The following is a 24,693-nucleotide window of genomic DNA, read 5'->3' on the forward strand; positions in this document are numbered from 1 at the left end:
AAGAGGGGCCGGTTAAATACAAACTGTACAGATATAGAGTGGAATAAAGTGTGGCACAGCAGAGAATGTTGTGTAAAAAAAACCCAAATACCACCAGTCGAACACAAAACCAGTGAGTTCAGCTTGAAAAACAAGAAGCAGAAGAGGAAGTGGAATATTAGAAAACACTACAGGGATCAGTCCAATGTTTTATTCCAAAGTATTACATCCCAAATATATCACAACCATTTATGAAACTAATGCAAAGAAATCTATCCAGAAATGATTAAATTAAAAAAAAAAAAACAAAAAAAAACAACAACTAACTAATAGGGTTATCCTCATATCAGAATGATCAAACTCATACCTGTTGAATCCAGGTGTTTGTGTTCTAACAGGACTCTGGGATCCAAAACTATAAGGACTAATGTCAGAATACAGTTGGATATTATGGGATAGATATCCTATTGATTATTAATATTGATGTTTGTGTGTCCGATCCTCCTGAACAGGGCATCTGACAGCTGGAGACATGATGTGTCCAAATATTTATGTCCATAGAGTTGATAAACATCAGTATTTGACTGTAGTTTAATGGTAGATGTTTGTTCCTCAGTCAGATGTGATGACAGTAGATGGAAATGATTATTTACAGTCAGAGCAGAACAAATATTAGAGACATTTAGAGGAAGAACAGAGAAAATCCCAGTCAGGAAAAAAAACAAAAAAACAAAAACAATGTTTTTTGTTCATTTTTTTATTTTATTATTTGTTTTTGTTCATTTTCTGTTCTGTATTTTCCTTTTTTTCAGTTTGTGGCTATTTTCATGTCTTATTTTTCTGTCAATTTATAATTATTTTTGTTCATTTTGTGCCTTATCTTATTTTTAATTTTGGTATAGTTTTTGCTTTTTCTTTGCGTCATTTAATATTCTATAGATTTTTTATTTGTTTTTGATCATATTATTTATTATAAACCAAGTGTGAGGTTTTTCTTCCTCAGTCAGATGTGATGACAGTAGATGGTTTGATGGGGAATAACATTATCATTTATAGTCAGAGCAGGAAAAATATTAGAGACATTTGGAGGAAGAACATTTAAAATCAGAGTCAGGGAGAAAAAAATGATCAATGTTGATTTAAATTCAGTCCAAACCATCAGTGAGTCATTTTAGTTGGTTTAGGGGGCATTTTTAAAAGTAAATTTTAGGTGGTTTTTTTGGTGATTTTTGTAAATTTTTGGGTGATTTTTAAGTGGGTTTTGGGTGTTTTTTGGTGGTTTTTATGTGGGTTTTTGGGTTATTTCTGGGTGGTTTTTAGGTGGGTTTTTGGGTTATTTTTAGGTAATTTTTGAGTGATTTTTAGGTGGCTTTTGGGTTATTTTTAGGTGATTTTTGAGTAATTTTTAGGTAGTGTTTGGGTTATTTTTATGTGATTTTTGAGTAATTTTTGGATGATTAAAGTGGTTTTTGAGTGATTACAAAAAGCGTGAATAATATTTTATCAATTTAGAGTTAGAATTTTTTTAAATCATAGCCATGGATAAAAAATAATAATTCATGTTGATCTAAATTCAGTCCAAACCATCTGTGCATCATTTTAGAAACAAAGATAATAACTTAACCTAAACAAACCAATGCACTGATATCTATCCCATAATATCCAACTGTATTCTGACATTAGTCCTTATAGTTTTGGATCCCAGAGCCCTGTTAGAACACAAACACCTGGATTCAACTGGTCCACAGACTGGGGTCCATTTGGGTCTTGAGTTACACAGTTCTGATCTGAGGATGAAGTTATCATTTGACTTCCTTCGTTCCAAATAGTGACTTCCCCGTCCTTTCAGATTTCACATTTGCCTCATATTCAAAGTTCTGACTAGAAACCTTGGCTGCAGTTGATCACCCATGTCTCCCAGAGCCAACGTCCTGCTCGGTGACCCCCCGAGGACCCCTGGAACAGCCTAACTGTGGTGGGGGGGTGTTGTCTGTGCTACTGTGGTGCCAGTGGAATGCCTCTTGCGTCGGTCACCTGACCCTCCTGCAGGTTCTTCACCAGCTGTGCCAGCCAGCGTTTGGTGGTGGCGTCGTCCTTCAGAACCTGGGCGAAGGTGCTGTCTTTGAGCTGGTCCGGTAGACACTGGCGCAGCGCTTCTCTGGCTCTGAAGGAAAAGAAAAGGGCAACATCAGATCAAGACTCTGCATAAATATGCATGACACTTTGAACTGCTGAGTTATCGGTACGATTTTAGAAGCTTTGTTTACACCGCGTCAATATACCACACACTGAGGGTGAGGGTCGTGTGCACCGGAGATTAGGGATGGAACCATATGAACATTTCAGATCACTGTTATTGTGACCAAAATTATCACAGTTATCATTATGATTGCAGTATTGTTAAAATTATGCTCAAAATGTTCAAAAAGTACTAATACACACACTGAAATAATTTAACCAAGTTGTATTTTGAAAAAAAACATAACAAAAAAAACAAACAAAACAAACTAATAAAATAATAGACAATGTCCCTTCTGTTGCAGAAACATTCAAATATTAACCCAGAGGTGTCAAACATGTGGCCCGGGGGCCAAATCCAGCCCGCGGGATGAATTAGTGAAACACAAAAATTACACTGAAGATATTAACAATCAAGGATGTCAAAATAATTTTAGGTCAGTTCAATCTAAAGTGGGTCAGACCAGTAAAATACTATCATAATAACCTATAAATAATGAAAACCACAATTTTTTCTCTTTGTTTTAGTTTTTTAAAAAAAAAAAAAGTAAAATTACACAAAAATGTTAACATTTACAAACTAACCTTTTCCAAAAATGTGAAAAACCTAAACAAATATGAATAATCTGAACTGTCTTAAGAGAATTAAGAGTAACTGTACCAATATTCTGTCTGTTATTAAATGTTTTGTGCATTTGTAGATCCACTGTGATCTGTAAGTTGTAATGACCATGTGAAAATGAGAAGCTGAGGCAAATAATGGCATAAATTGTTAAAATTGCTTTTTTTTTCTTAAGAAATTTCATTTTGGTCATGGTTGTTCATGTTTTTCCACATTTCTTTAAAGGACGTAAAAATTTTGATTATATAATCTTACTTTTTTCACTCTAAAACATAGAAATTAGACATACAAATTTTGGAATTGATATTATTTTTGTATTATTGTGTTATTATTTTAATCATCCAGCCCACTGCAGGTCATACTGGGTTGTATGTGGAACTGAACTAACAGGAGTTTGATGCCCCTGTATTAACCCTTAGTGGTCTGAGCCTATTTTGTCCGTTTTTCAGTCCTTTTGATTTTGCCTTTATATACTATATAAACAAATGTTTACTATACCCATGTCTGGGATCTGTTTTTTCAGCACAACTTCATCTACATCATCTGTCTATTATTTTTTCACTTTAACCTACTATAAAAACAAAAAGGACAAAAAATATAAAAAATTTGATTTGAAAACTGTATATAATTTATTGCATAAATAACACACAGATGCTTAACGAACCTTTTCACAGACTTTAAAAGTGAATATTGGTTCCAAATATTAGGTATAGAAAATTAAAATTGTAATAAATTAAAACTATAATCAACTAGAAGCACTCGGAGAGCGCAGACCTCCGCCAAGGCTGATCAGTGGCCCCCACCCCCCGTGGGCCCCCCCACGCCAAGGAGGTTATGTTTTTGTCAGGGTTTGTTTGTTTGTTTGTCTGTCTGTTTGTCTGTCCGTTAGTGTGCAACATAACTCAAAAAGTTATGGACAGATTTTGATGAAATTTTCAGGGTTTGTTGGAAATGGGCCCCCCCGTGGGCCCCCCCACCCCCGATCACCACCAACATTTAATCATTTCTTCCTTATCCCATTTCCAACAAACCCTGAAAATTTCATCAAAATCTGTCCATAACTTTTTGAGTTATGTTGCACACTAACGGACAGACAAACAGACAGACAGACAGACAAACAAACCCTGGCAAAAACATAACCTCCTTGGCGGAGGTAAATATTTGACATAAAAGCAGATCTTTACATTGGCATTTTCTCCGGAAAAGTGCGGTAATCAAACACGGTTATCATGAGAATTAGAATTTAAACGGTAATACTGACTGTGATTTTACTGCGGTTAATCGTTATACCGGTAATCGTTACATCCCTACTGGAGATCTTGGCGTAAATTGACACATGATCAAATGACGTTGAATAACATGTTAAACAGACCAAAGTATACCCCCCCCCCCCATCTGGAATATATCAAGGGTTAAACAGACCAAAGTATCCCCCCCCCCCCATCTGAGAATTGATTTCTTTTTTTAAATCCAGAAACTGAAATTCATCCATCCCACTAAACTGCACATCTCCTAGTGGTAAAGAACATGTGTCAAATTTAAAAAGGGCGGGGGTATAATAAAAAATATTCCAATATCTTAGGATAACAGAAAAATGAGTTGTCTAAATGACTGTTTACAAAGGACAGGGATCCTACAGGTTTGTACAAGTTAAATTTAAGACATTTTTAAAACATTTTTAAGACTACTTGGTACAGAATTTAACACCCATTTTACGTCCATACTGGCAAAAATTTGTTGCTCAAACTAGAATTTAGGAAAATATATTTACTCAAATGCCTTGATTCCCACTGTTCTGAGTAATTTCTCACAGGGGGCTGCAAAGTTTACGATAACTGGTTCCTAATTTCAATATAAATTGTGGGGTTGGAACAGGTGGAACTGAATAGACAAATGTTACTGTATTTGCAACTTGGACATTTAACAGACACATTTAACTCTTTCAGTGCCACGGGCCGATTAAATCGGCTTTACGAATACAACCTTTAAAGTGCCACGGGCCGATCAGATCGGCTTTGGAGAACACGCCATATTTGTGTACAAACAAACCATCCACCCCCATTTCTTTCTCACATTTTGATGACGTTCTTTCAAATCTTCTTGCAAATTACGATCAATAATGAATCGGCTGTGTCCGGTGCGTTTTGAATCTAAGTAGCAATCGGTCGGATGTTACCGAGCGGTTTTTGACCAAGGAAGAGCTCGCGTTTCGTTTTCTGCTTGGGAAATTTTATGAATGAATTTATGAATGAAATCATATGCAAATTAGATGGCCATTTTGTAGTAATACTGTAAACACAGCGATCTGTCAAAACAGTCCCATCAGCTAGAAAATGAGTTCTGATGACGATTCAGACTTCGATTATAAAAAAGACGCGAAATACTGAAAAACGGCCAAATTCTGTGGCACTTTTAAGGCTTATTAGCCCCTTAACTGTCTGGCACCGAAAGAGTTAAACACAATACAGTGAACAAGTTTATGGAAATGTGTATCTTTTACAGACTTTTTATGGTATTAAATGCAGATTTGTAAATTTAAGACTTTTGAGACTTTTTAAGACTCTGTGAGAACCCTGAAAGGATCAAAATATCAAAACTGTCCTCTGCAGTTGTGAAATATCCAGTCAGGTGCCATTAAACAGTCTCCCCAACTGTGTTACAGCAGGGGTGTCAAACATGCGGCCCAGGGACCAAATGCGGCCCACCAAAGGTTCAAATCTGGCCCCTGGGATGAATTTACAAAGTGCAAAAATTCCACAGATTCATTTTAGTTCCGGTTCCACATATAGAGCAATACGATCTGAAGTAAAATATCCTACAAAAAAGAATGACTCCAGACTTCCTTCTGGTTTGATAAAAAAATAATATTACATCATGTCTATAAATAATGACAACTTCAAATTTTTGTCTTTGTTTTAGTGCAAAAAATAACATTAAATTATGAAAATATTTACATTTACAAACTCTCCTGTAACAATAAAATGTGAATAACCTGAACAAATATGAACAACCTGAAATGTTTAAAGAAAATTAAGCACAATTTTAACTCTTTTCTGCCTGTTCCTCAGTGTTTAGTGTCTTTGTAGATCTGATCTGTAATGCACATGTAAAAATGATAAGTTGAGGCAGAATATTGTTAAAATTGCACTTATTTTTCTTAAGAAATGTCAGTTTTTTCAGGTTATTCATATCTTTTTTATTTGGATAGTTTATAAACATAAGTATTTTCATAATTTAATGGGGGTTTTTTTTGCACTAAAATAAAGACAAAAATTTGGAGTTGTCATTATTTATAGGTTATTATGTTATTATTTTATTGGTCTGGCCCACTGCAGATCAAATCGGGCTGAATGTGGAACCTGAAAGAACTTGAGTTTGAGAGCTCTGGCTTACAGAATGTGATAGCTCCACCTAGTGGCAGACCTAGCACATTCTTCATTTAGTTGAACATTTTCTGTCTGATCAGTGGCTACAGACTACCTCACACTGATCAACCCACGATCAAGAACCAACTCAAACTGTATATATGTGTAAACACTGCTTTACCTGAGGTTATCTGAGAGACGGAGGTAGCAGCGAACAACATGTTTGAGTAGACGAGCAGACGGCTCTTTAGAGAGCTGGAGCACCATTTTACCCTGCAAAGGAAAAGTCCACATTACGATCCAATGATAAGTACCAGGTATCGTACTTGGGACACCAATTAGCCACTAGTTTCCCTTCAAGAGACTTACAAGGATCATGGCCACGTGAGAGAAACGTTCATATGTCTGACATATATAGGCCAGTCCGGTGTCGTCCAACAGGATTTTCTGTAATATGAACGTAGCAACCTAGAAAGATGAAGAGAGAAAACACAGTGGTGTTAGGCCCCTGTTCAGGACCTCTCAAATACGAGCATAGACCATCATGTCAGAGACTGTTCTCACACACAGTCCAATACAAATGGTGCCTTTGGTGTTGTCCCACTGGTAAAATGAAAATATGAGTTACAGCAGTTTAAAAACAGAATGTAATCGTTACCGTTTTAGAAAGTTCACTTCCTGATTCCATGATGCGAAGACAAAGAGGGATGATTTCAGTGGTCAGCAGAAAGTTGATCACCTCTTGCTCATCTGTTTTGACCAAGGCTCCTGAAGTAAACACAGAAACAAAGCTTCCTATGAACCAACAATGGATCCCAACAATTAACCCCTGCACCTCAAACTGAAAGGAAAGTGGGTTGTGCAATATCATGAGCAGAGGCTCCGCCACACATTTTAACAGACAGGGTCATAAAAATTCCATCATGACACATTATTATCATTTCAAATGTTATTTTTTAATGACGAGACGTATTTAGTAGTACTTAATGTTCAAAAACATCTCAATGATGCAGTAACGGTAGTTGCTGCTGACTACCTGCTTGTCCTTCATCCTCCACCACATCAGTCCTCCTTTTTTCACTGTGTTCATCAATGTCATCACATTTATTGGGCTTTTGAAAAGAAATCAGGAGACTCAGCTGTCTGGACATTTTGCACTAGCAATGTAGCATCTAATTTTGGCTAAAGTCAGTTAAACAATGAGACAAGAGTTGACAATGACTGATGAATATGCACAAAGGCATCAACTGGCACCATAGGGTTCTATACGGGCGCAGTAGGGTTCTGTATACATTATATGTGTGTATATACATATACAGGGTGTCCCATAAGTCTCCATACATAGGAAAAATAAACGTTTCTTGACATAAACCATTTTTATTTATATAATATGCTCTATATGACTGCCATTTTGTCGGGAACACATTTCAATGCGTGTCCTCCACTGCTGAAGAACTATAAAGAAGAAATATAAAGAAATACATGTAAGAACCATATATGTATGGAATGTATTATGTCTCCTATGTATGGAGACTTATGGGACACCCTGTATATATGTCTGTTCAATAAAAGTTTATGATCATATTTGTAGTGTTTTAGTTCCAGTCAGTCTGTTATTGTGATACTGAACAAAGGTTCAAACTGCTGTTCCTCTGTCCCAGTTCCTACCTGTCCCTCTGTCCCATAGGGCTGTAAGAAAATATCCGGTTTGCAATATATCGCAGTATTTCATTTTGCAATACTGTATCGATATTAAAAAGTACTGTATCGATATTTTTAGGCATTTATTCAAATGCAGATATTGTGGAGGTTCATTTTTAGTTTTATTTATTATTCTTTAACACTCTTCTATTCAATAATGTTTGTTCCTTTGTTGGGATTGAACTCAAATCCTGTTCTGATGTTAGTTCTGAACTCATAGAGCATGAACATTTGAACAGTATCTTAAACTGTAATGTCTGTAAAACAGAATTTCAGTTTGAACACAGGAACATTTTGTGATGTGACATTAGATCCCGTTGAGATTAAAAAAAAGTGTTTAGTATTTGTGCAGATTTCTGATGTAATTCAATTCTTCCAGGAAATAATCATTTTAAAAAAAGAAACAAAAATTTGCCTTTTTAACAGTATCACGATATATCGTATTGTGATCCTAGTATTGTGATTTATATCGTATCACCAGATTCTTGCCAATACACAGCCCTAGTGTCCCATCACATCTGCGTTCATCCAAACTGATCATTTCCACATTTTGATCCAATATTCATCCCAGTTGTAGTTTTTCCATCAGAGCTACAGCCCTGTTTCATTTCGGATCCATTTATGATGAGAACAACATGTTTTATACACTTGAATAAAGTGGATAAAATGATGTTCACTTTCAGTCTCTGTGTTACGCAGCAGGAGTTTCAGTATTTTAACCCTTAAATGTTCTTTATGTCAGGTGTCCCATGTGTCATGTGACAGTACTGACTCAGACCTATTCATACATGGATTAAACAGATCAGTTATTGAGTTTAAACACAGACACTATTGAACAGGACATGGGTCCATGTGGTACCGCTGGATCTGGACCATTACTGATTTCACTTAAAAAGGGGCGTGGTTGTCCTGGCTACAGGGTAGCGATGTTTAATTGTTCTTGATATGTGAACGAAAAATAAACATCTGTGTACCGCTTAACACTTAAACTGAAGCAGTGCTTACCTATGACCCCAAGGCTTGTAAGTCGCAGATATTCAAAGGGTCGCGTTTTGCTCACAGTGTGCAGAAAAGGATAGAGGAAAAGAGGGATATGAGCAGTGAGGAAAGCAGACCTGGTGGGAGACACCAACATACAATTCAAAACACTAGCATCTGCAGGCATATCAAACATTTTATATCTTAGATTTTTTCCAAAGTGAAGTGCCAGAAACACTTCAACATCAATAATAATGAACACCCCATTACCGTGTCTCTGGGTGTGAAGCGACGCACTGCAGAAGTGCCAAGGCATTGCAGACTCTGTTTGACTGGTGGGCTGTGAGTGTAGGTGGGTTTATGGATGGATAGATGTTCACAATTTCCTATTGAGCAAAAACCATGAGGACAAATCAGTTCCTTTTTCATCAATACAACAGAACAGCAGATGTTAGGAACATAATGCATCTGGTAATGATACCATGTTGTACAATTAGTAAAATGAGATTATACCTGCAAGAGAGCAGCAATAGTGCCACAGGAGTGCCACAGCATGGGTGCCAGATCTGGCACAGATTCACGCTTCTTGCTCAGCTCCAACAAAGCATTTTCTCTGGTCTCTGGGCTGGATAACTCATTGATCCATTGGTAGATCTTCTCCCTGTCTACCTGCGCCAGGGCTGTGACATTAGTTACAGCCTGTAAAATGAAAGGAAAATTCCCTTTAATTGATTCATCAGTCAGTTAGATGCTGGATATGGAGCAAAACATGGAACACCGATGATTACTTAAAATGATCATAAACAGTACATACTTCACATCGGCAGTACGGAATACTAAACAAATAAGAGTATGAAATTAAATCTAAAATATTTGACTTTAACTAGTAATATTAAAGATCTCTCCAGTATCTGTATATATTTTAAAAGTGTAAGTTAAAACACTCCAAATATTGCCTGTATACTCAGACTTCAGTCACTTGGATACAACCAACTTTAGTTTTGTTTTTTTTTTAATTCAAGTTTTTATTTGGTTTACAAGGCAAAATTTACATATTTTACACATTGATAGTTTTGTTTTTTATAAAACAAACAAAAAACAAACAAAGAGAACAACTGAGTAGCAAGTGATCAATGGGCGTCAAGTATGTTTTTTTTTAAAGTATTTACAAAGTCTGTCCACGGTCTCCAGCATTCCTTGAATTTGTCCTGGTCCAGTCTTAGTGTAAAGGTGAGTTGTTCCATTTGAGTCATTTCTTTAACCAGGTCCTTCCATTCGTCCAGTGAGGGTGTTTTGTCTGTCAACCATTTCCTACTGATCACTTTTTTGCTGGCAATCAACATGATATTCCACAGATATGTTTTACAAAATCCTTTTATACAACCTGGTCATTTACCTAAGAACATATCCTCAAAATTTAAAGGCGTTTTTATTTTCATGACTTTGTCAATACTATTCCTGAGTTTTTCCCAAAAGGGAGATCATTTGGGACAGCTTCAGAAAATATGATGGTGATGAGCTTTCTTCATCCCACACTGTCTCCAGCATGATGGATCTACATTTGAACCTTTTTGTGCAGGTGTTCTAAAAAAGCCAACCACACTTTTCCATGCAAATTCTCTCCAACTAAGTGAAGATGTACTTTTCCATATATTTTCTTGTATTTTAGTCCATTCTTCCGTAGTCAATTCAAAATTACCCTCCTTTTCCCACTTTTCTTTGATATAAACTGTACTTTCAGCCCTAGTGTTTTGTAACTCGGTGTACGGTCTTGATATTAGTTTGTTGTTTGGGTATGATTTATAGGATTTCAGTCAAATTGTCATTATTCCACTAAGTGGTCTGTCTAAATCTACTTTGTTCATTTTGTCCAAATAATGATGGATTTGTAAAAACCTATAGAAATCAGAATTATCAAGATGGTAAATCTGTTCTATTTCTTGAAAGCTTCTAAGACAACCTTTATGAAAAAGGTCACTGTACTTCACTAATCCTTTCTCAGTCCACGTCTTAAAATGCTTGTCAGTCTTATTTGGGATAAAAGCTTCATCAAATGCTATCCACCTAATCATCAAACATGATTCATTGCTTTCTTTTACCTGCTTTGGCCAGGTCCTAAGAGCAATTTCAGACCATGGACTGAGTGTAGGGATGTAACGATGTGAAAATTTCATATCACGGTTATTGTGGCCAAAATTATCACGGTTATCATTATTATCACGGTATTACTGAAATGGCGCTCAAAATGTTCAAAAAGTACAGATACACACATTGAAATAATTTAACCAAGTTGTATTAAAAATAAATAAATAAATAAAATAAAATAATTGGCACAATGTCCCTTCTGTTGCAGAAACATTCAAATATTAACCCTTAGTGGTCTGAACCTATTTTGTCTGTTTTTCAGTCCTTCTGATTTTGCCTTTATATACTATATAAACAAATGTTTGCTATACCCATGTTTGGGATCTGTTTTTTTCAGCACAACTTCATCTATCTCTTCTGCCTATTATTTTTTTCACTTTAACCTACTATAAAAACATAAAAAAAACCAAAATATATAAATCCGATTTGAAAAATTGTATCTAATTTATTGCATAAATAACACACAGATACTGAACAAACCTTTTCAAAGACTTTAAAAGTGAATATTGGTTCCAAATATTAGGTACAGAAAATTTAATTTGTAATAAATAAAAACTACACTCAAATATTTGACATAAAAGCGAATCTTTACATAGGCATTTTTTCCCCTAAAAATGTGGTAATCAAACACGGTTATCATGATAATTAGAATTTAAATGGCAATACTAACCGTCTGCAATTTTACCGCGGTTTATCGTTGTACCGGTAATCGTTACATCCCTAATTGAGTGTAGTCATTTCGTTTATTAAATCTACATTACCAATCACAGCTGGTATGGGGATATTGTTTTGGTTTTCAATGTCTTTCCATTCAGCTACGTCAACCAACTTTAGTTTAAAACCCAAGTCAAGATTCATTCAGAGGTTGGTGTGGTCCAGGATGTGAGATACCTATCCAACCAGTGCTTGGAGATCAACCTCTTCTTAAAAACATTTAGACCCACATTTGTTGCCAACATGGATAACAGTAGCACTAAATATACGGTATAAAATACTGAGAGGAATGCCAGACTGTTCTGATGGCCAGCTTTTGATACAGATTTATTACTGCTAAAATATATTATGGATTTAAACAGTGGTCACAAAAGGATATCACTGGTTACTGGAATATTTGAAAAGGAAATATTCTGAAAAGTTACCAACAACTGTCAGAAACATACAATTTGGGAAAACATGCTTTGTTTAGATACCTTCAGATGAGACTCTATTATGACAAACATGTTAAATTAACAGAGGAGGAGAAGGACATTGGTCTGGCTCAAATTCTTATCGATTCATGTAAAGGAAATTCTACCAAAAAACAAATATCAAGACTTTACCTACGTTTACAAAAACAGAAGAACCTTTCTACAACAGATGTTAAATTAATATGGGAAAAAGAAGCTGAAGTAATAATATCTGCAGATGAGTGGTCAAATATATGTAAAACTGCAATGGCTACTTCTTGTTCAGGTTAGGAAGGAGGAAATTTATACGGAAAGACATTGTATGTTTATTTGATACACCTTATGTCAAAGGTAAACTGTAAGAGTCTGAGCAAAGGTCACTGTTGGAGGAATTGTGGCTGTGTGAAGGCAGGACACTGACATTTTTTGGGACAGTGTTTAGACTGTACCCTACTGGTCATCGGTGATAAAGGAAATTAACAATATAATAGGAATGGACTTACCATTGGATTTTATTATGAATTACTTGGGTAACCTACCACACGAGATGAGGAAATCTGACTGATATCTTTTGTTAATATTATTAGCAGGGGCAAAAAAAAAGCCATAACCTGAAAACTGATGTGCGAAGATCCTCCAACACTTCTGGACTGGACAAAGAAATGTATGACCTGGAAAGACTGACCTTCTCATTAAGACTCACTGCTGACAAATGTAAAAAATACTGGGAAAAATGGGATGTTTATGTTAATCAAAGAAATCCTTGAACTTGTACAGTCTTATACTTATGTATGCTTATTTGGACTCTTTAACTTAATTGGTCCTGGACCTGTCTATTTTATTTGTCTGAAGCAGGGGTCTCAAACATGTGGCCCAGGGGCCAAAACTGGCCCGCTCAAAGGTCCAATCTGGCCAGGGGGATGAAATTGGGAAGTGCTAAAATTAAATGTAATTGAATTAAATTACACTGAAGACATTAACAATCAAGGGTGCTAAAGTCATTTTAGTTCAGGTTCCACAAACAGACCAATATGATTTAAAGACAAATAATAGTATAATAACCTATAAACAGTGACAACTCCATTTTTCTAGGTTCAACTGGACTAGTTTTGCTCTTTTGAAGCAAAACTAGTCCAGTTGAACCTAGAGGAACTATCAAGAAGAACAATGACCTGACAAATGAGAAACTGAATGAGAAATTGTTCGTATTTTAATTCCAAACTCTAACTTTTTAACAATATTCTGCCTGTTACCACATGTTTGTGTAACACTGTTTGTAATGCACATGTAAAAATGATAAGTTGAGGCAGAATATTGTTAAAACTGCACTTATTTTTCCTACAAATTTCAGTTGTTTCAGGTTTTCACATGTTTTGTGTTAAAGGATAGTTTGTAAATGTAAATATTTTCATAATTTCATGTTTTTATTGCACTAAAACAAAGATAAAAAAGTTGTCATTATTTGTAGGTTATGATGTTATTATTTTTCTGGTCCGACCCACTGGAGATCCAATTGGACTGAATGTGGCCCCTGGAAGAAATGAGTTTGACCCCCCTGGTCTAAAGGTTGAACCTAGATGCTCTGACTGTGGTCTGTTCTGTACACTGTAAAATGTGTAACTGTAAATTTTATGTTCTTATCCTGGTTTTTATCCCAGAGGCTGTTTTTTTAATCTTCTTGAGGTTTTTTAATCATGTCTCATTGCATCTGGTTTTTATTTATTTGATCTTATTTATTTTATTCTTTTCCTTATCCATGCTGCTGTACCGACGAATGGTGGAACACTGAACACTTTTTGTCGTGACACTCGATCAAGTACCTGCTGAACAGGTTCAATGTATGTTTAGTTGTTGTAATGCCAAAAGTAATCACTATGTCTGCAAAACAAATCTACCCACAGGTATAAATAAAGCAACCTTGAACCTTGTGTATAAAAATAAAGTATATATATTTATAAAAAGATTCATTCAGAAGTTTAGTGCCAAATGTACTACGCCATTTAAAATGGAAGTCGCCGAGCTACAACATTACCTACTGTCCATTAGAGCTGCAACTGATTAATCGACTCAAAGTGATCCAAAAAAATCATTCAACCACAATTCTCCTGAATCAAAGCTTTGTTTCCTTCATTGCTCTGCTGTTAAACATTGGTTCCACTGTTGTGTTTCACACGGATGCTTATTGTGACGTACGAAGAAGCTTCAATTCAGGAAAAACTGCAATGGAATATTTCCCTTCAATCAATTCGAGTCGATTCATCAAATCGTGAATTTTTGCATTTGGTTCAAGTCAGGCGGTTATACAGGGAGTGCCTGACTACATTTTATACTGTAATTCAAAGAGTATTTAAGATAGAGACATGAATAATATATCACTTTAAAGGGATTAACTAGTACTTGAAGCTCATAAAAAGAAACAAACGATATAATGCCATCTTTAGCCATAAAAATTTGAAAAACTGCATGGTTATACAGGGAACAAAAATTAACATCTAAATTTTCCTTTTTTTCTAAACGTTTTAAAAGTCTTAAATTCCAATGAAGCCATGCTTAAGCAGAGGGTTAAATGCTTTCTTTCAGAAATTTCCATTGGTTTAGCTCATTTGATTAATTAGTGATTTAAAAAAAACATGTTCTTTTGAGAAAAGTGAAAATCCCTACATAACCAGCACCATCTGATATTAAAATGCTTAAAAAAGCAATTCACACCAATTTTTCAGACAAAATGATTTTTATAATGACAAAAGGGTGTGTAAGAGGTCATAAAACTATACTGAAAATAGAAATATATGATTAAGATTTCAAATTATAGCAATGATAAGTTATGTTATTATTCATTCTTAAAGAACTTTCTGAGGGACTGAATTTAGTTCATGTAGAAAGTTCTGTAATTTTCTTGAAAATCCTTTTTTGGCAAAAATTTTAATGGATTTAGAAACTTAAAATGTTATACTATTGAGCAACAAAAAGTTTGAAATCATTATCTCAATTCTAATTTTTTGATTCAAAGTCAATAGGCGCGTGACTTGACCCATTTGCTTCAAGCACCTAATCGATTAATCGGTTGCAGCTCTACAGTGTCCATTTACAGATTTACAGGTGCTTTTCTCCACATGAGTGGTAGAAAACGACTGTAGTCTAAAGTCTCCTGTAACACAGATATTTGTTGAAGGTGTACTCACAGCTCCTGTGGCCAGCATCCTCCACTGCCTGTGCTGCTATGGGTCTGTTTAAAGGATAGTATGAGCAGACGGGTCGGAAACTGTGCAATGAAACAAAGTTATCTCAACAATTAAAGCCTATAGCAGCTAAAGTTAGCAGCTAGGTTGTCTATAGCCTCGGTCAAATGAACACCACTGAATGCATGTATTTAGCTAATTACACTGGCAGCAGCATAACTCCACTCCGAATTCTGAACACGCCAGCCTCACATTAAAGGTTTAATCTCATTTTATAAGGAACATCCTTTGAAGCTTTTTAATAGAAAGCTAATTATTGATAGGCGACGACGACAAAACCTCCTTGCTAACAAGCAATGGAAACAAGCTAAACACAAATCCAAATATCGCGAGAGCCAAGCAGGAAGCGCTCTGGATTATCACTTCCGTTGTAAATTTTCACATTCCCGCCATCATCCCGAAGTGCTGTGAGCGAGGCGTCGTGTGCGGGTCCACTGTCAACAACATACATACAGTCAGGTGAATGCCGGCAAAACAAACTTTCAGTCGTCGGATGGCTTCTGAAAATCACACTGTGATTTAGAAGTGTCCAGAGGAGTGCCTGTTCGCAGAAGGTAATGAGCCGCAGCTCTGTAGTCGGCCAGCCGCTGTGTTTTCATCATTAAATTACACTCAGACAAATTAGCCAGTTAGCTAGCTCTAGCTAGCTTGCTAGCCGACTTGCTAATGTCGGCCTCCACCATCCATTCAGCCTCTTTAGATGACAGACGACATTACTTGCATCCCAGACGACTAACTTGGCTTCAGTGACACTACACTTCGCTCCGAAATTCTACATGTATTCCCATATTTGGGACAATTCTCGCAGCGACAGAAACTCTTAAGTTCGGTAGAAATAGCTAACCCCGGTGGCGGTTTCATGTGCATCTTCACCTGTGTTTGGTTCGGTGCAGAGCTGCCGCTGGGCTAGGTTAAAGGCTAATGAAGCTGGGCTCTGGACATCTGCTTGTCAGCTAACGGAAGCAGCCGGAGTTGTACCGCGTCACAGAAGACCCTACGCGTTTTTAATTTGTTTTACTGCGAGTGTTTTGTTTCTAGGTATCAAGCTGCGTAGGTGTCATTACACGTTATTTGTCTAAACACTGGGTTTCCTGTGAGGTTCAAGCAGCTCCGGTTGCTAATCGTGACAGGTGGCTGAATTCCATTAATTTAGTTGTATTGTGTTTGTTGACAAACGCCAACTTTGAAATCGTGTTCCTCGATGAAAGGGCAGGGTTTCCTACACTGTCTGCTGATTCTACTTTAGCTCACACATCTACTTATTATACATTAAGAGGAAAATTCCAGTCGAGTGGATTTGTTGGATGCACTAGAGCAAAGTTGTTCCGTTATTCAGTAGCACTGCTAACAATAATTAGAAGTTGTTGTAAAACCTGTATTGCCCATTTTATGGTAGACATTTCTATGGTACTAAGAATATTCTTCTTGTTTTGGTGTAGAATTTGATCCCAAATCCCCTACTTTGAAGTACACCACCTGGACAGTGTCCCATCGCAGCCATGGTGCCCAAACTCTCCAGCAGTGGTGCTGTCAAGATTCGCTTTACCAGCATAGACTTGGGAACGACCCGATGGAAAGAAGGAACGTTTGAGATTCTGGAAAAAGACAATAAGGTCAACCTCTGCCTAAGGTTCAGCTGTGGGGGAGCTGCCAAAACTTTTCAGGTATTTTTCACTGTGTTATCTAATTAATAGACTTGTAATAATTATGACCTGTTAGGTTGTTTACAACTACATGATCCGGGTGAAGCATAAACTTGAGATGGAGGGCAAATAGTAACCAACAGATTGGGGAAAGTGTGCACTGTGCTAGTTTGCAGAATATTCCAAAGAAATTTTTAATAGGAAATTACAGCATATGTTGGATGTGGTCCTTATGTTATGAAGAGGAGGAATTCAAAGTTTATCCTACAAATGGGTGCATTAGAAGCAACTACTACTGAAGAGGACAAATGACAGCTGGGTATTAATGTTTAGCAACAAACACTGAACATCATGGTGCCTCAGTGTTAACTTTATGGTTGGTAATAAAACTTAAGTTGATTAACAAGTCTCAGAAGACTAGTGAAATGTCACTAAAGGTGTGGCTCAGTTGGGTCAATTCTAGTACCCTTACTGTAGATGGATAAAACAACCTGGGACAGAATTATTCATGTTGAAATGCAGATTGGTGATCATGTGACTCGGTGTTCTTTTAGCTGTAGTCACAAGCAGGGGCTGCTTTATATGGAATACATTTTATTTTTAATACACACTGGCAAAAACACTTTTTGAAGTCCACTGATGGTCTGCATGGGGTGAAACAGACAAGAGAGACGAGTTTAACAGTTTCCTCAGGCTTCTTTTACAGCAATTTAAAAAGATCTAGAACATTGTGTATCTGTGAGTTTGCTAAGGGGAAAATCAGACTGGAAATACTACTAGCATTTTTAATTCCAAGCCAGGAATATTGTGAATTTCTTTGTACAGCAACATGCATGACCAATTTGATTGTCATCTTATAATAATCATCACCTGATTGCCATCAGTTTGGGCAGACTGATCACTAAATATATTTTCCAATGTATTTATGGCTGTTGCATAACTGCTAACCTGATTAAAGTTGTAGTGGGATTGTTTTTAGCTGTTTTTTTAGTCTACTATTGGACATACACAGATTAAGTTTACATAATACATTTGAAAAGAGGTCTACTAAATATTTATTTTCACAGGGTTTTATTTCTTGGATTTTCCACCACATTAACATAAACTAGTGTTACCTGATAAAAGGTCCCTCTAGTTTCTTGAACTGATTGACAAAAGTGATGCTAAAGTGGTTTTTCTGGAGAGGACCAGTCCCTGCCCTCTGCCTGCAGTTCTTGCTGTGGCACAGCATCACTTGCAAGCAACCTATTGCCTAATCACAATGATTAAAATTGTAATGATTTTAATGGTAGCCAATGCAGCTGATGATACTAATTGAAATGTCATATTTCAGTACTTTTTCACTCTTGAGATTTGACTAGTGCTGTTTTAATGATGCCATATTGTTGCAGCTCCTTATCCTCAAGGTGCCTCACTTTCTTTAGACTAACAAATGGAATGTTTGTGTGTTATCAATAAACACCTGTTTGTCAATGACTGTACTTTATGTTTAGAAACAAGTTTTTGTCAGGCTTATACGCTAATACTGAAGTTAAGTCAATGAACAGTATTACAGTTATTAGTATGAAAATGGCCCTCGATAATTACATTATTGTGAAGTTGGATGGAATCCTGACTGTTGAAACACTGACTTCTGTTTTACCACATGACCAAATCATTTTAAATTGTGAATAATAGCATATACATTTGAAATGTATAAGCTATAATACAGACTAAAGAAATGTGTTCCGTTTATCTTGAATGTTCTTTTCTTGCTCTCAGCTTAACCAGAACGTGAAGAGTGTGAACCACAATCTGAACAGGATCATGTTGACGCTGAAGGACTCCAGTGTTATCGTTCTGGATAAGATGCCGCCGACTCTGGTTCAGAAGACTAAAGAATATCTGGAAAGACTGAAGCAGGGGAAGCCAAGTAATTATACCTTTACATCTAAAATCCACAGTTGTGTTGCTGACAGTCAAATTTCTAGTTTTTTTTTTTTTTTTTTTTTTTTAATCCCATCACAGGTTTGCATAGTCTGTTTGCCTTCATTATTTTTGTGTGAGTGGAGATTCAACTGATGCATGTTACTTACATTTCTACAGAGGTACAGTAATAGTCACATTATGGTGGAGTTGGGGTTAAATTCATCTCTAGTCATCATGTACATAATACCTTAAGACGGTAGTATCACATAGTTGCTGCATATTTGTTGACAGCACATCCAAGATACAAATGTCCTTTTCCACCACATCCTGGAGGTTCCTATTAAATTCAAATCTAATGACAGAGCACATTTCAGTACAGTGAACTCAATGTCATGGTCAAGAAAAACCAGCTTTAGATCATTTGAGCTTTGTGACATGGAGTGTTATTCTGTTGGAAGTGGCCTTTAGAAGTTATTACAAGCATGTACATAATCGTCTTTTAGCAGTCATTACAAAAAAGTCAAATAATTACATAGCTGTTTAAAGGCTGATTTTTGAAAACTTAAGAAACCTATTGGTTATTAGTGCTTATTTTGTTTTTGAAAAAAAGACACTGGAACAGACATTCTGAAGGACAGGCGGTCTGCAGATGAAACGGGTCCAGACAACTCAAGACAAATCCATGATCATTTCTGGTGAATGAATTGGTATTAATATATTCAACACTGTATTGAACAGTTGTCAAAACTGGTTTGTATTTTGCATTTTTTGTAATTTTTGTCACATTTATTTTTCACATCCTCAGTGAGTTATAAGTTTAAAGAAAGTTCTAAAAAATTATCACACGATCATTTTATCATGCAGCCCTATGTTTATCACCTCTTAAAGCATCCCTCAAGGCCTGTTTGTGTCGATGGACAAAAATGAAATGAATGTCACTAAAATGAAACCTACTGAAAACATCAACATGGCAACAGCAGCAGTTGTCATCACACGCATCTGAAGCAAAACAATTTCAGTTGTGAATTTATGCCTCTTGAGAGACCACTTCATTCACTAGCTTTGTCCTTAGTTCTTGTTATCATTCTTGTTCTTTCTTTTTCTTTTTTTTTTTTTCAGTTTTAAAAACATCCCATGGAAGTGCAAACTTCAGTTTGCTTGGCAACCGATCTGTGAAAAATGACACCAACCAATCAGGAGAGAGACAGGTGAGAAACTATGCAAAGCTGCTTTTTTAACCTCGTAATATTGAAATGTGTGTTGATATCTCAGACTGACATCTTCCAGACATCAGCAAGGCGACAGGGTCCAGAGGGCCGGGAGGACGCAGCACCACGGAGGCCTCTGGGTAGTCCCAGCAGGGCGACGTCCACTCCCATTCGCACTGGACTTTCTGAGAACAGGTAGGACACAGAGGACTACCGGGGACGGCAAACGTCAACACATTCTGTCCACCAGTAGGAAGACTGAGATTTGGATCAATGAAAATTATGGTAATAGTCCAAGTACTGAAGCAGTGGAAGTACTATAAAAGTAAAGAGTAGTATTTACTTTTAGTGTAAAAGTAGTATAAAAGTAAAGAGTAGTATTTACTTTTAGTATAAAAGTAGTATAAAAGTAAAGAGTAGTATTTAAGTATAAAAGTAAACAGTAGTATTTTAGTGTAAAAGTAGTATAAAAGTAAAGAGTAGTATTTAAGTATAAAAGTAAACAGTAGTATTTTAGTATAAAAGTAGTATAAAAGTAAAGAGTAGTATTTAATTTTGGTATAAAAGTAGTATGAAAGTAAAGAGTAGTATTTTAAGTATAAAAGTAGTATGAAAGTAAAGAGTAGTATTTAATTTTAGTATAATAGTGAAGAGTACTATTTAATTTTAGTTTAAAAGTAGTATAAAATTAAAGAGTAGTATTTAATTTAGTATAATAGTAAAGAGTAGTATTTAATTTTAGTATAAAAGTAGTATAAAAGTAAAGAGTAGTATTTACTTTTAGTATAAAAGTAGTATAAAAGTAAAGAGTAGTATTTAAGTATAAAAGTAAACTGTAGTATTTTAGTATAAAAGTAGAGAGTAGTATTTAATTTTGGTATAAAAGTAGTATGAAAGTAAAGAGTAGTATTTACTTTTAGTATAAAAGTAGTATGAAAGTAAAGAGTAGTATTTAATTTTAGTATAATAGTAAAGAGTACTATTCAATTTCAGTATAAAAGTAGTATAAAATTAAAGAGTAGTATTTAATTTAGTATAATAGTAAAGAGTAGTATTTAATTTTAGTATAAAAGTAGTATAAAAGTAAAGAGTAGTATTTACTTTTAGTATAAAAGTAGTATAAAAGTAAAGAGTAGTATTTAAGTATAAAAGTAAACAGTAGTATTTTAGTATAAAAGTAGTATAAAAGTAAAGAGTAGTATTTAATTTTGGTATAAAAGTAGTATGAAAGTAAAGAGTAGTATTTACTTTTAGTATAAAAGTAGTATGAAAGTAAAGAGTAGTATTTACTTTTAGTATAAAAGTAGTATGAAAGTAAAGAGTAGTATTTAATTTTAGTATAATAGTAAAGAGTACTATTTAATTTTAGTATAAAAGTAGTATAAAAGTAAAGAGTAGTATTTAATTTAGTATAATAGTAAAGAGTAATATTTAATTTTAGTATAAAAGTAGTATAAAAGTAAAGAGTAGTATTTAATTTGGTATAAAAGTAAAGAGTAGTATTTAATTTTAGTATAAAAGTGGTATGAAAGTAAAGAGTAGTATTTACTTTTAGTATAAAAGTAGTATAAAAGTAAAGAGTAGTATTTAATTTTAGTGTAATAGTAAAGAGTAGTATTTAATTTAGTATAAAAGTAGTATAACAGTAAAGAGTAGTATTTAATTTTAGTGTACTAGTAAAGAGTAGTATTTAATTTTAGTATAAAAGTAAAGAATAGTATTTAATTTAGTGTAAAAGTAAAGAGTAGTAGTTAATTTTAGTATAAAAGTAGTATGAAAGCAAAGAGTAGTATTTACTTTTAGTATAAAAGTAGTATGCAAGTAAAGAGTAGTATTTAATTTTAGTATAATAGTAAAGAGTAGTATTTAATTTTAGTATAAAAGTAGTATAAAAGTAAAGAGTAGTATTTAATTTTAGCATAAAAGTGGTATGAAAGGAAAGAGTAGTTTTTACTTTTAGTATTAAAGTAAAGAGTAGTATTTACTTTTTGTATAAGAGTAGTATTTACTTTTCGTATAAAAGTAGTATTTAAAAAAAGAGCTGGCCGTTGGGAGGATATTTGTATGTGAAGTAAACGGAACTGTACATCCTACTATGTAACGTAAAGACGATTAAACATTTCTGACTTCAAATAAAATAAAAACAATACACTGAAAACAAGTGGTTCCAGGCACAACAAGCCCCGCCCCTCGCACGTATTGTAGTTTATTTTGGCATCGATCCAGCTGATGTCATCATGTCTATGCGTGTGCTGATGTCAGCGTATCAATTGCCTCTATATATGTGACAAGTTTGAAGTAAATTTAAACAAAATGTATGTTTTTATAGACATTTGACATTTCACTCATAATTAAATGGGAGAAAAGAAAACATGTAAAAAAAAAAAAATATATATAAAAAATTGAACTTTGACCTACTTTTCCCTAAATGTAATGACATCTATTCTGGGTCACTGGTAATCTATAAACCAAACTGGGTATGAATTCAACCAACAGTTTTGATGCTAGAGAGTTAACAGTCAAAGAAACAAACAAACCAAACCAAAAAGAATGCCCCTTGCCCTCTCCTTCGGGGGTGGGGTAATAATAAATCTGTATTTACAGACTCAGGGTCCAGATAAAACCAGACATATTCAAGATAAATGCAAGAAATCAAATGTGAGTAAAACATTTTTAAACTAAATTATATTATATAACTGACATCATTATTCAAAAGATGAGTGTACATGTGTGTCCACAGCTTGGACTGGTATAGTGTAGCATTAAACTGTCGGTTTGTTAAGCACATGACATTTATTCCACTGGTCTACCAGTCAAATAGTGAAATTTGACCAGGTGTGAGTCTCTGATCCACACCAATCCAGTCCTAAATGCTGGTTGGTTGGAGTTTCACAGATACAGTCTGGGCTCAAAATGTGAAACTGTAGAATTAATGATAGAATGGGTTTAAGTCCAGATGAATATTAGTGTCAGATGGACCAGATCTACTTCAAACACTGTCTGCACATGACAATACATGGACTGGACAGGTTCTATCAGTGGAACATTTAGACCAGTGGCGATTTCTCATAGACTGCAAGGGAAGCCCAGCTTCCCCTAAAATTCTGAAAATTAAATGGTTAAATATGTTTGGTAGTGTTGACATTTCATTGACTACAAATGTGTTAGAACATGTTCATCTCAAAGACGAGTTCGTTCAGAATCAGCTTTATCACAAACCAACAGACTCAATATTGTTCACTTCTTGTACATTCCCGTTGCGTTGTTTTCTCATACGGTCTATGCTCAGTGCATTTGTCTGTAGACGCCGGGCGTCTATGGGCTTCAATGGGACTGAGTGGAACAGTTTTTTTCATTGCCTCAAAACTGGACAGTAATTGGACAAATGCCACGATGTTGTCCCGCCCAAACCAACATACTAACATATATGTGGAAGAACCTGGAAAACAGCAGAAAACCAGCACTTTGGTCATTAGTTTAACAATTAATCTGATTAAAATATGGACCGTTTAACACAGTTAATCTGAAGCAGATCAGTTTTAAAACACTGTAGAACAGTGGAATTGGAGCTGGCAGATACATTTCTTCAGCAGATTCTATTGACTTTTGCAGTCACAAACCTTTAAACTGGGACCACATCGTCTGCGTTATTCAGTAATAATCTTTTTGCATCATTATGAGCTCCTTTCAGTCTCTGATGGCTAACTTTACTATGACCACAAGTGTGTAGTATATTTTTTTGGTACATAATGTTGACCCTATCAACTGAAGCAACCCAAATCAGAACACTGCTGTCTCAGGCTGCTGGGTGATTGATACATGAGCTCATCCGTCTCTTCTCACCCTGATGAGTCCAATCTGGAACAGGGTTGACCTGGACTTCTCAGGTCACATGACCTTTTCCCGTTGTTTTAGAGCACAGGTGTCAAACATGCGGCCTGGGGGCCAAATCCGGCCTGCCAAAGGGTCCAGTCTGGCCCCTGGGATGAATTTATGAAATCCAAAAATGGATATTAAGAAATTAACAATCCTTTTAGTTCAGGTTCCACATTCAGACCAATTCAATCTCCAGTCGGTCAGACCAGTCAAATTCTCTTATAATAATCTATAAATACTCACAACTCCACTTTTTTCTCTTTGTAAATGTGAATGTTTTCATATATTTACACTAAAAGTATAATTTCACAAAAAATGTGAATAATCTGAACAAATATGAACAACCTGAAATGTCTTAAGACAAAAAAGTGCCATTCTAACAACATTCTGCCTGATATTAAATGTTTTGTGTATTTGTAGATCCACAGTGATCTGTAAGTTATAATGAACATGTGGAAATGATAAACTGAGGCAGAATATTTTTAAAATTACACTTGTTTTTTCAGTTTGTTCAAGTAATTCACATTGTTTGAAAGGACAGTTTGTAGATGTAAACATTTTCATTGTTTAATTTTACTTCTTTCACTGTAAAATATAGAGAAAAGTTTGGAGTTGACATTATTAA

The 24,693-nt window shown here is 35.3% G+C and overlaps 2 protein-coding genes across 3 annotated transcripts in view; one reads left to right on the top strand and one right to left on the bottom strand.

Moving 5' to 3' along the window:
• Positions 1-1,619: 1,619 nt before the first annotated feature.
• LOC115412355 (CCR4-NOT transcription complex subunit 9-like) lies at positions 1,620-15,746 on the bottom strand. Its single transcript, XM_030124809.1, has 8 exons — positions 15,377-15,746; positions 9,397-9,582; positions 9,154-9,269; positions 8,911-9,020; positions 6,863-6,972; positions 6,574-6,672; positions 6,386-6,477; positions 1,620-2,143 (listed from the first exon to the last, which is right to left on the bottom strand). The coding sequence occupies exons 1-8, from the start codon at positions 15,392-15,394 to the stop codon at positions 1,975-1,977; spliced, it is 900 nt and encodes a 299-aa protein (XP_029980669.1). The 5' UTR covers positions 15,395-15,746; the 3' UTR covers positions 1,620-1,974.
• Positions 15,747-15,796: 50 nt separating this feature from the next.
• Positions 15,797-24,693, top strand: part of usp37 (ubiquitin specific peptidase 37) — a 38,780-nt gene continuing 29,883 nt past the window's right edge. Inside the window, exons 1-5 of one of the 2 annotated variants that reach the window (XM_030124808.1) lie at positions 15,797-15,892; positions 16,873-17,097; positions 18,838-18,988; positions 20,104-20,192; positions 20,272-20,387. In XM_030124808.1, the coding sequence (XP_029980668.1) occupies positions 16,933-17,097; positions 18,838-18,988; positions 20,104-20,192; positions 20,272-20,387 (521 nt within the window). In that variant the 5' untranslated portion in view covers positions 15,797-15,892; positions 16,873-16,932. Of the gene's footprint in view, positions 15,988-16,872; positions 17,098-18,837; positions 18,989-20,103; positions 20,193-20,271; positions 20,388-24,693 lie in introns of both variants that reach the window. The other variant, XM_030124807.1, reaches the window with a different exon arrangement.

The sequence above is a fragment of the Sphaeramia orbicularis genome, chromosome 21 (genome assembly GCF_902148855.1).
Source record: "Sphaeramia orbicularis chromosome 21, fSphaOr1.1, whole genome shotgun sequence".
Classification (NCBI taxonomy): domain Eukaryota; kingdom Metazoa; phylum Chordata; class Actinopteri; order Kurtiformes; family Apogonidae; genus Sphaeramia; species Sphaeramia orbicularis.